The 14,861-nt window shown below is 51.7% G+C and overlaps 2 protein-coding genes across 5 annotated transcripts; one reads left to right on the top strand and one right to left on the bottom strand.

The window, feature by feature from the left end:
* Window positions 1-149: 149 nt before the first annotated feature.
* LOC122372755 (histone-lysine N-methyltransferase SUV39H2-like) lies at window positions 150-8,131 on the bottom strand. 2 transcript variants are annotated; one of them, XM_043350306.1, is made up of 11 exons: window positions 7,923-8,131; window positions 6,937-7,065; window positions 5,599-5,867; window positions 5,148-5,281; window positions 4,664-4,832; window positions 4,052-4,303; window positions 3,536-3,757; window positions 3,031-3,175; window positions 2,214-2,323; window positions 1,756-1,927; window positions 150-1,391 (listed from the first exon to the last, which is right to left on the bottom strand). In XM_043350306.1, exons 1-11 carry the CDS (start codon window positions 7,969-7,971, stop codon window positions 1,177-1,179), a joined length of 1,866 nt encoding a protein of 621 aa, XP_043206241.1. In that variant the 5' UTR covers window positions 7,972-8,131; the 3' UTR covers window positions 150-1,176. The 2 variants fall into 2 exon arrangements, with proteins under 2 accessions (XP_043206241.1, XP_043206243.1); XM_043350308.1 differs by lacking the exon at window positions 7,923-8,131 and adding an exon at window positions 7,864-7,883.
* Window positions 8,132-8,593: 462 nt separating this feature from the next.
* On the top strand, window positions 8,594-14,033 carry LOC122372756 (Fanconi anemia group I protein-like). 3 transcript variants are annotated; one of them, XM_043350309.1, is made up of 3 exons: window positions 8,594-8,633; window positions 9,448-12,873; window positions 13,340-14,033. In XM_043350309.1, exons 2-3 carry the CDS (start codon window positions 9,482-9,484, stop codon window positions 13,857-13,859), a joined length of 3,912 nt encoding a protein of 1,303 aa, XP_043206244.1. In that variant the 5' UTR covers window positions 8,594-8,633; window positions 9,448-9,481; the 3' UTR covers window positions 13,860-14,033. The 3 variants fall into 3 exon arrangements, with proteins under 3 accessions (XP_043206244.1, XP_043206245.1, XP_043206246.1); XM_043350310.1 differs by having other exon boundaries at window positions 8,595-8,657; XM_043350311.1 differs by lacking the exon at window positions 8,594-8,633 and having other exon boundaries at window positions 9,452-9,563; window positions 9,934-12,873.
* Window positions 14,034-14,861: the final 828 nt, after the last annotated feature.

Consider the following 14,861-nt stretch of genomic DNA (forward strand, 5'->3'; position numbering starts at 1 on the left):
TTTGGGCACTTGCGTGAACGCCAGGGCTGCAGTGGACAACCCAACTCCGGCTCAAGTTGTTAACAAAATGGGCCACCACACATAATACTGCAAGACCCTTCAAGGAATTCAACATCGTCCACGCTGCATGCCTCCCAAGCAAACACCTCTTCTCCGGTCCGCATGTATTGGTAATGTGACGCCATCCGTGACACTGGCTAAGTAAAAGCGTGGTATGAGGTCCGGTCGGGCGCCAACCCCGACCAGTTGACCAAATGATGATGACAATGATATTGTGAGATGAGACAGCGGACAACCGCGTAAAACGCTCAGCCGGTCGCACATGCGCCGCTGAAATTAAGCTAAACAAATAACTTTCCGCATCTAACGATGAAAATGCTCCAAAACGTGCAACACACCAGGCCATCTTTGGCCACACTTTCGATGAAAACAAAGTCAAAATAGTCGTCTTTCTCAGTCGGAATCTTTACAAGCCCTACATCCACGCAGTAGAATGGTCCGCAAAAGCGAGCATCCCGACACTGTAGCATGCATATCAGACATTTTGGCACACCTCGCATTGCTAAACCTGGTCTCGAAACCCTACCATCCGGCAACATTCGACAGCACAACAATGAATGCAGTTCAGCATGAACTCAGTGTTCAGAATGGCGAGCTGGAGCGAACGCACACGCTTCTCCAAAACTCTCCCCTCTTTCGATCATCACACTCGAGTTGAACTCGGATTGAACATTAGTTTCAGGCGATTGCTTCTAGAGACACAGATGCTTGCGCCGTTGAACATGTGCGATGCATTGTGCGATGCCTATAATGGCATGCTTGTCCAGCTCCAATGTCCAGCTTGAAATCGCCCAGAGGGCGCTGTCACCAACCATGAGTACGACGGAATCGTATCCACATAGCCGGCCTCAGCCGACTCCTCAGTCCTCACTTCCTTTGACTGGTATTGACTGAATGGCTGGCGAACGCCATCAGTCCACCATTCGTCATTCGTTCGGCATCACATCTCGAGAACGAGATCACGTCTTTTCACTTTCACCACTTTCACCACGTGAAAGAGGCTTAGTAGTCCTCACAGGTACAACTTCATGGCAGTGGTGCAACCGCGCGCATGCGCACAAAACCACCTCATCGCGGAGGTGCGCGATAGCAGCGGTGGCGGTGATTGACACGTCCTCAGAACAGGTACCGTCGGCAGGCCTTGGCGCCGCACTTGCAGGTGATGCGGGCGGACGGGTGGCCGCCGATCTGCCGGCGGGGTGACTTGGTGGGGCTGACCAGCGCCTCGGAGGGCGCGTCAGGAGTGCCCTCCTGCCGCGGCGGAGTGCGCGAGCCGTCGGCGGGAGGAGGGGAGAGCGCCACAGAGACCGTCGGGGGCGGCTTGGCCGCGCCTGTAATGGGGAACAACTGATCATCACAATAGCTGTGAAAAGAGCTGAATACAACATATTTGGCAGATGTCTGGCATAAATATGAAGCATTCGATTTACTGTAAAGAAAGTGACACAGTTTATAATCAAAGACTATAATCAGAGACAAAGACAATATAGAAAGATGTTCGTGGCACTAAGCGGTAAGCCTGACCTCCGCTCGACCTTAACTCAGCTCAGTAGCCTGACCTAAGCTCAAAACAAAAAAAGATTGTTTCACCAGTCACCACGCAATTAACGCCCGATCCTAAGCATCTTGGGAAGTGCAACTGACATCCGCGCAACAAGTGCTACCCCAGGCTGCAGCCTCCCATGTCCTGCTTACCTGCGGTGGGCGTCAGCGGCTTGCCGGACACGTTGCTGCCCAGGGGCGAGTTGTAATCGAAGTAGAGCTGCTCGCCCTTCAGGATATCGCGGCAGGCGAACAGCGCCAGGCGCGGCAGGTTCGGATCCAGGCAGTCCGACCACATACCGTACACCACCAGATTCGGCTCACACTGCGGATCAGAGGTTAGATGTGAGATTGGTCACCAGAGGTCAGGTATCAAATTTGGCTCACACCACCCTGAACGACAGATATAAGAGAGGTAGGCCATCACAAGTCCGAGATATGAGAGGTTTGAATCAAGATTGTCGCAACACACGATCATATTCGGCTCGGACCCGCGGTAGAAGTGACACCAATGGCTTCACAAGTCTAATAACTGCGATGCCCTTGTCGCAATGATCAGACCCACCACGAGATCACGTTTCGGGCCCAGCCAGTTCTCCCCGCTGATTCACCGAGTGATTGATAAAGTGGGAGATGTTGCCGTACATGGCCGCGTCCACCGTGTACAGGTTGATGTGGTCGTTGAAGTCGAGGTCGAACAGGTACGTGACGCCCACGGAGTCTGAGGGGAGGGTTACCAGGGGGACGGCGGTGTTAGATGGATAGAAAATAGAAATGGTGAGTGGTGACACTAAGTATTAAAAGACGGCTAGGGTAAACACGTTAGGAATAGCACAATCAGTATGCACAGCACAAACAGCTGACTCGATTAGTTAAATTGTGCCCGACTTTATAGATTGGATGACCAGGAACACGGTTCTGGCATTTATTTTTCATTAAACATCTTAGGCTTCCCATATTCCAAACACAAACTTTCAAATATGTGACGTCACAGCCCCAAATTACCTCCTTCCCCAGGCCACATTACTGTCATAAAGCTGATTCTTTTTACTCTGTAGGCACCACAACAAAGTTCAGACCAAGTTCTAAGCGATTTTTCAACGAACAAACCCATTTAAATAAGAATGACTAAACGAGGTGACGTCACACTAACGGTCGCTCCATGTTGAAGATAGGGCCTTGCGCAAGGCCCATTTTCAAATGAAGGGAACGAATTTCTTCAACACCAAGAGGCCGCGGGGGTTGCAACCTAGATAGATAGTGGTTTCTGAACCTCGCCGCAAACTTGGCTATCTCAACTCAAACCCCATGTTAAAGGTGGGATAGTCCCTTTAAACGACTTTACACCCAGAATACATAGAGTTTGCTTGGCTTTACAAGAGAGCCCACACTTCCTCTCTCCCTGGCCTCCTCCCCAAGACCACTTACCGTACTTTTCCCCTCGTCTCTCGGCTTCCTCGTTGGTTATTACCTCGCCAACATACTCGGCGACAAACGAGCCGCGCTTGATGGACTCGAGGGCCTTGACGCCCCAGCCGCAGCCATTGGACGTGCGGAAGATGGACAGCTTCACCTGGAGCGGAGCGGGGCAGCGGTTGGGGGGTCAGTGGTGGTGGAAACAGCGGGGAGGTTGGAAGTAAAAGGATGATGTGTTACTAGGAGACTGCCAACAGGACACACGTCCCGATATTAGTGCTAGGAAGGCTTATAATGAGATGATTTGGGGTGACGAGCCGCACCAGCAAGCTTATAATGAGACGAGATAAAATGGCAGCCATTGGCAAGAATTTAAGTAAAAAAAAAATCGCCATGAATGTAAGCAAATACTTGACATGAACATAAATGTAGACAGATGTCCGGCTGCTCTCTAAGCATACCTTCGCCCCTCTCCTTTATTCTTCACTTCCCCTCCTCTCCCTCCCCATTCTCTCACCTTACGTCCCCGCTGCACAACACGGTTGAAGCAGTCGCTCTCGCATCGACACGCCTTATTACACTCGTAGATGGGCTGGCCGACCTGCAGCCTCAGTTTGCCGGCCTTGGTGTAGGCGGGCGGTGCTCCGGCCTTCTCACTGCAGCAGCTGGTGCCCGGGTAGCAGACAGTGCAGTCGCAGCCGATCACAGGGTCGGAGGGAATCACCACGCCCTCGCCCGGCTGCCGAAGGAGAAAGGGGAAGGGAAGTTAGAGCCATTGTTGGTTCTAGGCCTATCCACTCTTTTGAAAATGAAACATCAACGAGCGAAACAAGATGAGGATGAAATACATTTTGATGGGGTTATTAAGGTTTAAGACCGGAATATGTAAATATAAACAAAGAACAGCGGATGTTGTTAGAATGCAAGGCTTGAAAACACGTCTATGGATCATTTTGCAGCTCATTTTGCGCGCAAAGTTTGAGCCTCAACTAGCATAGTGACCAGCAGCGTCTCTCGCGCGCGATCCACTCACCACGTAGTCGTTCTTGTAGACAAAGTTGTCGGGCGGCAGCGCCAGGTCCACGGCGTTCTCCACGACAATTTTCGCAGAGTCCGAGCACACTGTGTTAATATCATCCTCCCACTGTTTGAGTCGCACCAACTGCCGCTCGCGCGTCTCGACCAGCTTGTGCTGCAGCAGCTGGTCCCTCAGGTGACGGACCTTCCTCAGCGCCTTCAGAGAGTCGGGCTTCAGACCGTTACGGCGAACGAACGACTCGATCTCCTGTGAACAGCGGAGACGGATCGGAGGTGAGCGGACGAGAACCTGAGTGCTTTCCAACCTAGAAGGAGTGAAGTGACCATAAAGACAGTGGTAGGGTCATTCGCTACAAAATTAATCCAGCTGAAGGCAGACATCACAGGTCATCGACAAGGAACTCAGTTTAGAGCATCTGCCGATTTAAGTTCGTTACGAGCATTAGTGACACAATTTGGACAACATAAATAGCACGCCACGAGTCCGAAGGGCAACATGAAAAAAAACAGCGACACTCCAGGGCAATGACAAACGTATTGTTCAAACCACGATTGTCGACCAATCATTATGAATGAGTGTATATGAGCACGTCATCGCCATCCTTACCATGTGGACCGTCTTGATGGGTTTTAGTTTCTCCTTAAACTTCAGCTGGCCGTTGACGAGATGCTGAGAAAACTCTTTTGCCACCTCGTTGGGAGTCATTTGCAAATATTCCTCTTCAAACATCTGCACATAGCCCTCCCTGGCCATGGAGGGTTCCGTCTTTCGCCGCCTGTCGGGTAAGAAGTTCGAGGTCAGCGGTCGGGTCAGGGGTGCAGGATATGTTATCCTCAGAAGGACCAGGGGCCAGCCATTGGAATGATATCTAGGCATAGCTCATGTCAGATATCAGGTCATTAGCCTGTGTCGGTCCGATGGTATGTGATGAAAAATAAATTGGAAACGGTTACGGTAGCCCCTGTTACCCAATCAGTTAGCGCATAAATGCCAAATGTGTTACAAAGAGGCGCGATTTTACGAGAGCACGGAAGCATCACCTGTACTGTGTTACGAGCCACCGGTCTGTCCGATAGAGTGCCTCACTCACTTGTTTTGGTGAGCGAGTTCCCGTTCCTTGAAGAAGTCGATCATCATCTCCAGGCAGCTAAGGTTCTCCTGCGGCTCCCACGTGTTGTGCGTGTTGTTCCAGCCCTTCCACTTGATCAAGAACATGTCTACACCCTGACAACATAGAAAGGTGTGTCAAGTGCAGTCATGGATCATCTCATGACATAATAACTAACCATTTACATTTGTATCAGAATAATCCTCCCCTTCCAGCTACCTGAGCATGCCCCTGATCTGCCCCCCGCTCACTTTCCTCGGCCGTCCCTCACTCGAGACTCGTAGAACAAGCAACTGGCTTCGCATGTGTGCAAACGTGAACCGACAGCACCACAGAGCAAGCACCCAAACACTGTCCTATGCATTGCTAGAACAACTAGAAGAAGCAGCCTATGTCACACAAAGACCACGAAAAGCTACTTCGTTTGTCTCACGTTTTCCCTGGTATAATCCAGAATCTTCTCCACCAGAAACTCATCCTCCTCCAGGCCAGTGGTCGAGTCCGAGTCGTTTCCATCGTCCGTCTTTTTGGCAGCACCGGTGGCGGCTCCGGCCGGGGGTGCGGTTCCGGCGCGGGAGGAGCGGCGACTCGGTCCGCCCGTATCACCGCCGGCTCCCTCAGCGGGTGCCGGGTCCCCGTCGACGGCCGATTGGAAGCTTTCGTTCGGAGTGGTGAAGTCCGGTGATGCGGGATGATCGGGCTCTGGGGATGATGGAAAATCAGAAACTGCTGATGGTGTTGTAAATAATCTGAGATTATAATTATAATCTGGGCAAGTATTGTATTGAGAGTACCTACCTGCATGAAATTCCACGATAAAAATAAAAACAGTTACATGAATGGCAGACCGGTTTCGTCAATTCACTATATCAGCGCAGGATACAACGGCGCTGACGAAGTCAACGGACGAAACCGGTACGCCATTCATGAAACTGTTTTTGATCTGCATCATGGAATTTCATACAGGTACTCTCAATACAATAATGTGAGATATCACAGGTGGCGGCTGGTGGTGATCAGAGAGCTCAGAGGGTATAACAAGGCTGGGGAAGGACTGAGTCTTTGTGAGCGTTTTGGAAGACAGAGGCCTAATGTTGGACAACCCTGGGTAGCATGGTGAAGAAGCACGTAGACATGTCAATAGATTAGACAAGATAAGCCTGATTAGGTTACAAAACATCCATACATTAGAGAACAAGTCGATTAAATGCATGTAGGTATCACTCCTTATGACTGTTGAGTGCTGAAAGTTGTTCATGCAATTCTCACTAGACCATCATTCATGCAACTATTTGCACAAACCTGTACGAGTACCTACTTGACAAAATAGTTAGGTCACTGTAGATCACAAATAAGTAAGAAGCGAGAAGCAATGTTGGTCTGTGAAATAGACCTTACCAAACAATGCTATCAAGTTGAAGGGTGGTGTCATAAATCCATCCTAAGGTCTATATGAAGTCTGTCCTATGGTCCATTGGTAGCTTAGAACATGGTAGAGTACTAGAGTGTTCAGTGTTGGACTCCCAGCAATGAGAGCAGCCTCAGCCCATCAAAGTAAATGAGTGAGATAGATCATATCCAGCTTCAATGGCAGTGCTTAACTTCAGCAACCATATTCTCCTGATTTCCTGGAGAGGAATGATCAGACATTAGGCTTTCAGCCTGAACAAGCTCTTGGGGCTCCCAGCTCTGGGCTCTGGATCTGTCAATCTGTCCCTTCAAGTCTTCTAATTTAATTTAATTTTGAAGTAATTTGTGACAAAAAACTGACCATTTTTAGACTCCACGTGAGGCTCCTCAACATTGGAGTCAACTGATGAAGGTTGTGGTTCATCTTCATCTCTTTTCCTCTTTCCAGATACCTCTTGCTTGTTCTGTGTATCCATGCCATTCACAGGACCTGAAAACATTGGACTTATGTTAATTTCACATGCTTTGAGTTATCTGAACAAGTTCATAGTCTGCCAAACCTAAGAAAGAACAGGTTCAAAGCACAGCCACCATTGATGAACGTTTTGATGCTGTAAAAAATATATTGAAAAATATTTCTCTCACAACTCTAAACATGAATTTTCTTCAAATCTTACATGTCCAGTGATCAAAACACATCGCAAAATGATTCAGAAGCTTAAGATCTGTTCTTTCTTAGGTTTGCCAGACTATGGTGTAAAGGTATTGTTCAATTTAGCTTGCAATATGTATTGCAATGATATCAATGACACCTATTTGTATTAGCATGAGTTGGCAAGGACCTGAGACCTAGTTACAACTAGCAGTTATCTGAGTAAGACCAAATCAAGCCCAGTGACAGATCCAAGCATGCATCTAGTGGATGAGCAAACTCATGACCAATGGTTTACATTGACCAGTAATTGTAACAGTTGAAAATGGGGGTGTATTTTTATGTACCTACCTAGTCACTGACATTGATCCAGCTCTCTTATTTGGTGAATTCCATTGGGATGGGATAATGCCTCATTCCAATTCCTTGCCTGAGGTCCCACCATCTGCCCTCCCAAGGAATTGGCGCGTCAATTTGCAGGCAATAGGTTTTCACTCCTTCCTTTACGAGCCGAGGTTGTGGAAACTTAACAGGTGAGTGAGATACATGCAACGTTGCAATATGGGATGATTCTGTTGCAGGAATATTATGCAATTGCACATCATAATTCACGGTTTTATTATGGCACTTACTGACATAAAATTACGTGGAAATGGCCTGGGATCTCCACTTGCACTGGCATGATTATAACTCACCTGTAGTATCCCCGACGGCTTTCAAGGAATCGGTCTCGGTAGTCTCCATGATTTATGTTAAGTGAGTACTTAAAATTAACCACAACTTTGAACGCGCAGACAAAATACAAACTCGTAATTTGATATATAAAATGTATTTTGCGCGTGGGTGTATTTTGATTTCGCAAGGATCACAGAATCGGTGCAAGGTAGCGTTTTCTGGCGGTCACAACGCGACCATTGATTTTTGTGCTGATGTGAATTTGATGACGTTTATAAATGACATTTTCCATTTTAATCTACTAACCTTTATTTTGAGCAGCTACCGCACCTCATTCAGCTTTTAATAAAACAAATTTGATGTCAAAATCAATTCAACTTTTGTTTACTTCAAATATTGCTTTAAAATAATTTGCAACTGCGAAATAAAAGGCAAAATTATCGCAAATGGCGCATTGTCGACAAACAATATTTCGCGCGATTTTAATTTTTATCAACATTTATTTATTTATATGCTGAAAGTTTTTGAAACCGTGGTGAAATTTTGGACGCCGGTGAAAACAGGGCGCCGGAGGGTATATTAGTCACGTGACATTTGGAACTTCTCCCGCTCCAAGGGCCTTCTATATCCCAAACGTCACGTGTAAATTTCACGAACCTTGATCAAATCGCCCCAGGCGCCCTGTTTTCACCGTCGTCCGAAATTTTGAGCGGGGTCCACTAAAAGCCTAGGTCGATCTTTGATTTAAGTTCAAGGTGAATTAGCTCTCAAACGCCTACACATAAACTCAGGTTGACTCAGGCTATGCGCAGCTTCATTAAGTTCTATATATACCATGCTTGTCTGTCCATGAAAAAAAATCCAAGAAATCCACAAGAAATACCTATAGAATTTAGTAAAACCACAAGAATGCAGCTAGAAAACATTTAGCTAGGCCATTTAAAATGTGTAGTGGTTTTTATTGCACGTGATGTAGGAATCCTAGTTCAAGTTGTAGTGGAATTCTTTGGATCCGACATGTGGGATCTCATCTGATGTTTCACCGCTGGGGCGGAATAGGTGTGATTCTTTGATTGAGGTAGCCTTTCCTGTACTTTTCAGGGTAGTCGCAAAGCAGGCATCACATCACACTTGTTTTTTTGCAACCAAGGAGAGGTGCTATACCCAAAGATCTTTCTGATCAAACCAACCTAAACCTAACCAAACCCGACCTAACCTTACCTACAATCTACAACCTCAAACCTATCACCTACAACCTAACCTAAGGTTTATATAGCCTTGCACCCAACACAGCGCTTTTCCTTGATTTGCAAAGACAAGTGTGATGCCTGCTTTACTAATACCCTTTTCAGTTCCTATTGCAGCTGCAGGGCAGGGGTCGCATGTATTGACAAACTCCAGCTCAAAAGATTATTGCCCATCAAACCTGAATTACATTTATAAACTTAATCTTCTCAAAAGGTTTTATTGAGTTATTTCCATATTGTGACTTATGTCACATGGAAAACATGCTTGGTGACACTGACAATGTCTTCTTACTTGCAGAAATATACATTATCTGACCTGAAAGAGTCTTGAAATGGCTGGTCTTGATGCACTAATAAAAGATTGTTGCAAAGATGAAGGAGAGCTCAGGAGTCTCCTTTCAAGAGCTTCTGCTGGTGAGCTGAAGCATGCTGTTCTGAACATTACCAAATCACCTGATGCCAGCTCAGTACTCAATTCTGCTATATCTTCTCTCAACTCAGACTCGATGCAGACCAAGAGACTGGACTTGATCACTGCTTGTGTTGATGCTCTCAAGAGTGAAAGCATTGATGCCCAGTGCTCCCGCGATGTAACAGGCATGCTGCTGCTGCAGCTGTCCTCTCTGCCATCCTCTAGTGTGGCTCGGCTGACAAAGCAGTTTGTCTCGTCCATCACCCGCTCAGAGCCTCTCACTGGTCGGTGGGTGGAGCTCTTCCCAAAGCTGCTGGCCATGCTTTCTGAGTTCCCTGAGCTCGAGTATGATGGCGCCACCATTGCGGGCAGCGTGGCGCGTGCAGAGGTGCTGGCGGCGGTATGGCGCGCGGAGCTGACCGCGCCGACCGCCACCCGGCTGGTGGAGGTGCTCCGCGACCAGCGCATGGCGGCCGATGAGCTGGACGCCGTCCTGGACGCGGTGCGCGGCCTGCTGCGGCGTCTGGAGGTGCAGGACGTCCCTCCGCTGGTCTACCAACTGGTGCGGCTCTGCTCCGGACCGGCCGGCGCGAGGTTGCTCCACCTGCTTCTGGATCACTTCGCCAAACAGGAGGAGCGACTGCGCGCGAAAGGGGAGGAGGACACGCGAGCGGCGGCCAACCTCCGTCAGGCGGAGGGCACCGTCATCTACCACGTGACACACGCGCCCTGTCTAGAACAGGGACTGGTTAAGGAGTTCGCTCGTCACGTGCGCGCCTCCGTGCAGTGTCCGGCGCGCCTGCTGACGCCGTTCAGCCTGGCCCTCGCGCTGGCGCTGGCTGGCGGCGAGAGCCACGCGCAGACAGTGCTGGACGCGCTCGTGTCTGCGCTGGGCCGGTCTGCGCGCGAGACAGCGCTGCGCGAGGAGAGCCGGTGGCTGCGCGACGCGGCGCCGCCGCCGGTGGACGCCGAGCGGCTGCTGCTGGAGGCTGCTGCGCTCTCCGCGGGCGGCTGGGCACCGGCCGGTGACGGCCTGCTCCGGCTGTGCTTCGCACTGCTCTCGGCTGGGTCCAAACCTCTGGCGCGGCTCGGCTCCACCGCGCTGACGGCTCTGATCGGCCGACGCCCGGAGCTGGCGCGGGACGCTGTCGGCCGGCTGGTGACGGCACTGGCCGGCGGTGTGAGCGCGGAGGCGCACGCGGAGGCGCTGGGTCACCTGGTGGCCGGCTGTCCGCTGACGGTGGCCGAGAGCCGCGCCCACCTGACGGACCTGCTGGCACACCTGGGGCTCCTGCCGCTCACCACCGCGCGCCGTCTGCTGGCCGCGCTTCTACCCGTGCTGAAGATCTGTGCGCCACTTAAGGACCAGCTGGTGCTCACACTGCGGAAACTGCTGGTCGGGAAACGCTGCGAGGGCCGCCAGATCGCCGTCTGCGGACTGCTCCTCTGTCTGCGCCACTTCCGCGTGGTCAGCAGCTTACCGTTCAGCCAGGCTTCACAGAACTTCAGCTGCGCCATGTCGCAAGTAGCGGCCGACCTGGGCCCGGCCTTCCCCACATCGGCCAACGAGGCGCTCTGTCTGGAGTTGCTCGGAGTGCTGCGTCGCTGTCTCACCCAGCAGGCCCCTGTCCGCGCCACACTGTACGCCGGCCTGCATGAGGTCATCAGCCGCAACCCGGAGCTCGCAGAGACCATCATCTCGATGCTGCTGCAGCAGCTGAAGCTGTTCACGGACGACAGCGCGCGGGCGCCGCCGTTGAGGCTCGCGGCCTGTGTGGAGGTCGGGGAGGAGGTGAGCCTGCTGGAGCCCCTGCCGCAGATGCTGGCTGCCCTGGCGGCGTGCTCGCGTCGCGTGCTGGCCGGGGCGAACACTGATGAGACGGAAGACGAGGGCCCTGACGTGGTGGCCGCTCGCGAAGCTGAAAGAGTTCTGGACGACATCGCCAAGCGCATGATGAACGTCGAACTGGACGACTTCGATCTGGGGAAGGAGTGTGATGTGGGCTCGTCGACCGAGGGACGGAAGAACGTGTTGATGCTGATGCTGCTCCAGGGTGTGTATGAGGCACTCCTTGACCACCGCTGTCAGAGTGACTTCGAGAGCGACTCCGCCGCCGCCACCGTACTAATCTGCATTCACCAGAAGCTGGACTCTGTAGCGGAGTTTCGTCGATCGAAAGCCTCCACCAAAGGCAAGAAGAAGGACTCTGCGGCAGCGAAGTCGGCAGCGGAGAAGTCGGCGTCTCGTGATCCGGCCACCGAGCCACTCTGCCTCAGTCTTCGATCAGTGACTCGCCTCCTGTCTGCGCTGACTACTGATGCTAACCCGGCGCATCACGTCTCCCTGGAGAAGCTGCGCTCCGAGACGAAACTGACGCAGCACGTGGCGAACGCGGCGCGTCAGCTGAGTGGCCAGCTGCGCGCCGACGGCGAGTGCGCAGGCGCGGAGGGGGCTAATCAGCGCCACCTGGTGGAGCTCGCCTGCCGCCTGGCCCCGGCGCTGCTCAAACTGGCTGGCGCTGAGGAGGAGGAACTGTCTCCGACCTGCCTGGAGGCGCTCGCTGATCTCCTGGAGGCGTTCAAACACCACTTCCCGGCGCGGATGCCGACCCTGCTCGAGGAGACAGCTGTGGACGGTGCGGGAGGTCTGCTGACGCGTTGTCGTCTCCTGTTGTCTGCCGGCTGCGCGGCGCGCGGTGTCGCTCCCCTGCTGCGGCTCCTGCTGCTGGCGGCCGGCGAGGCGTCCACAGAGGAGCAGGCGGATTTACTGAGCTGGAGCCAGCAGCAGCTGCGCCAGCCGCCGGCGGACGGCCACGCTTTGTGCCGTCAGCTAGTCGAGCTCGGTCTGTCCCTCGCCGACCGACTGTCCCCACAGTCCGGTGTGGCCCGCCAGGTGGCTCGCGCCGTCCACGAGCAGCTCGGTGACCTGGACGAGAGCGTCCAGCTGATTGCGGCCGACCCGCCACTGGGTGCTGTGACCGAGCGCAGTGCGGCCGGCTGCCTGCTGGCGCTCTGCTCCCGGCTGACCGGCTGGCTGGAGGCGGTGGACTGGTTGCTGGCGGGCTGCCGCGCGGCCGCCGGCGCCACGCTGGACGAACAGCAGGCCAAGCAGGAGGCGGCAGTGTGCAGCAGGGTGCTGGCTCTGGTCGCTGTACTAGACGAGCTAGCGCAGTCGGCGGCGCCGCTCGGACCCGACACTGACGCCGTGCTCAAACTGCTCGGTAGGACGTACGTCAGCCTGGCGGCGCTGGTCAAGTACTACGCGGCTCGCAACAAGCACACCAAACTCACCAAGGCCACCGTGTGCGGAAAGTAAGTTGGATGGGAAGGTTTCCTTATAAGTGTGTGTTTTGGGTGATACGATGACGAGGTGTCGTTGAACTTAATGTCATTATGGTTGGGTTTCATAGCTCCAATTCACTTACTCATAATATTCGTTGAAGTAGAATTAAAATGAACAGTATGTAGAGCTGCAGCATGCCACTGGATCCTTATAACTATTTAGTCCTCTATCATATTTTTCGTTTTTGATTGTTGGCAATGGTCATTGCTTCTTGTTTTAGTCAGTAGCTTCTTCGTCAGGCACTGACTAAGAACTAGCCAATTGATGCGAAGGTTGCATATTTATTTGCATTTATAAATTGATGTAGTGTAGCGCTACTTCGAAAGTCAGTCATCCCCCGTCATCCCCCACTTATCAAACTGCCGATAACCAAGCAGCCATTGGACGTAACACCGTCGTGACCGTGCCTCACGCACCCTTCCCCGATTTCTGCAGGTTCGAGCGGGTGCTGGAGGCGTGCGGCCGCTCCCTGACTCCACATGTGTACGTCTTCATCACGTTCACCGAGTCACAGCAGCGGCAGCAGCGGCAGGGTAAAGCTGACCCTGCAGTGAAGCGCGCGCGAGTGCTGCGTCAGACGCGTCTCATCCCCGTGCTCGTGTGTAACATCGAGAACTTCGAGAAGCACCTGATCGCTCTCGGGAAGCGCACGAAGCTCGATCTGCACGCGGGGGTGAAGCTGAGCACCTCGCGCGACTTCCGCATCATCCAGGCCACGCTGCAGGCGGCGCTGGAGAGAGCGGGGAGCTCAGAGGAAGAGGAAGAGGAGGAGGGCGCCGAGAACAGGGACCCGCGCGGCGCCGACGCTCCGGCGGGGACGGCCAGCCAGCTGGCCAGGTCGCAGTTGTCCCAGGGCGTGGTGAGGCTGACTCGGCCGTCACAGAAGCCCTCGAAGCTGTCCAGATCGCAGAAGTTGTCGCAGCCGGCCGCCAAACGCGCTAAGGTGGAGAAGTGATATAATGATCGACCGGTATGACTTGTGATGATGGAGTTCGAACGTTGAAGCTAACGTGTTGCATCGTTGTACATAGTGGAGGGCATGCTTGATGTGCCACAAACATTACGCTGTAAAAGTGTATGAGATTACAGCTGTGCCCTGTCCAGAATGAAATACATTTGTACTTTATTATTTCATTTTTGTTGTATCGGTACTATGCGATGCCACCGAGGATCTGTCCCACGTGAGGCACTCGCGACTGACTTCGATTTTGCACTAGGCCACCAGCCATTAATTCTGGGTATCGATGTCGAAAATACCGGCTTTTATTTACTGCGTCCCATTAAGGAAATATTATGCCAGTATTGTTAAGTTTTCTCGTGAAATGCAGCCAGGTAATAATAAAATATTTTGACTATTTTCAATCCTGTTTATGACTAACTTTAGTTGGCAATCTGAAACCGGAATAATTGCACGATACGATTCCTGATCACCGTACTTTAATGTACTGGTAATCTGGAACATTACCTCTCTTTCTGTCATTCAATACGATGCCAACTTTCCGTGGTTAGGTACGTAGGCCAATTCTAACCCGTTCTGCATAATATGATAAGAATACTTTTGTCCGTTCTTTGTATAGGTAGGTCCTTTGCAGCAATAGTTGATGGCTGTACGGCAGTTCATGCTACGAATTGTTGAATTACATTTGTTTCCAATCGCCCTATTTTATGCGTTCCATCCAATGCCGTAGACAAAAAGCTATACAAAAAGCACAAAATGTAGTTGCTAAGTGCATTGAAACCTTCACAAACAAGGATACAGTGGTATTACAGACGACTAACGACTTAATTACTCTATTATGCTAAGCAATTGTGCGAACGAGCATAACAGATCTTGCAGACATGCTTAGAACATTGCCTTCCTTATCGCTCCATAGATGGCAGCACCATTTGCGCCTGATTTGATACTATCCCGCCGAGCACCACGGTAGGCTGTACCGGTGAGCATTTGGGTACGACG

Source organism: Amphibalanus amphitrite, unplaced genomic scaffold, assembly GCF_019059575.1.
Source record: "Amphibalanus amphitrite isolate SeventyFive unplaced genomic scaffold, NRLGWU_Aamphi_draft 001396F_arrow, whole genome shotgun sequence".
Lineage (NCBI taxonomy): Eukaryota > Metazoa > Arthropoda > Thecostraca > Balanomorpha > Balanidae > Amphibalanus > Amphibalanus amphitrite.

Excerpts from the sequence above, each read along its gene's own strand:
- LOC122372756 (XM_043350309.1), top strand. The coding sequence starts at position 9,482 with ATGGCTGGTCTTGATGCACTAATAAAAGATTGTTGCAAAGATGAAGGA. Across the intron at positions 12,874-13,339 it reads AAGGCCACCGTGTGCGGAAA|GTTCGAGCGGGTGCTGGAGG; the intron begins GTAAGTTGGATG and ends CGATTTCTGCAG.
- LOC122372755 (XM_043350306.1), bottom strand. The coding sequence starts at position 7,971 with ATGGAGACTACCGAGACCGATTCCTTGAAAGCCGTCGGGGATACTACA. Across the intron at positions 1,928-2,213 it reads CCCACTTTATCAATCACTCG|TGTGAGCCGAATCTGGTGGT; the intron begins GTGAATCAGCGG and ends TCTGATCCGCAG. Across the intron at positions 1,392-1,755 it reads GCCGCTGACGCCCACCGCAG|GCGCGGCCAAGCCGCCCCCG; the intron begins GTAAGCAGGACA and ends TCCCCATTACAG.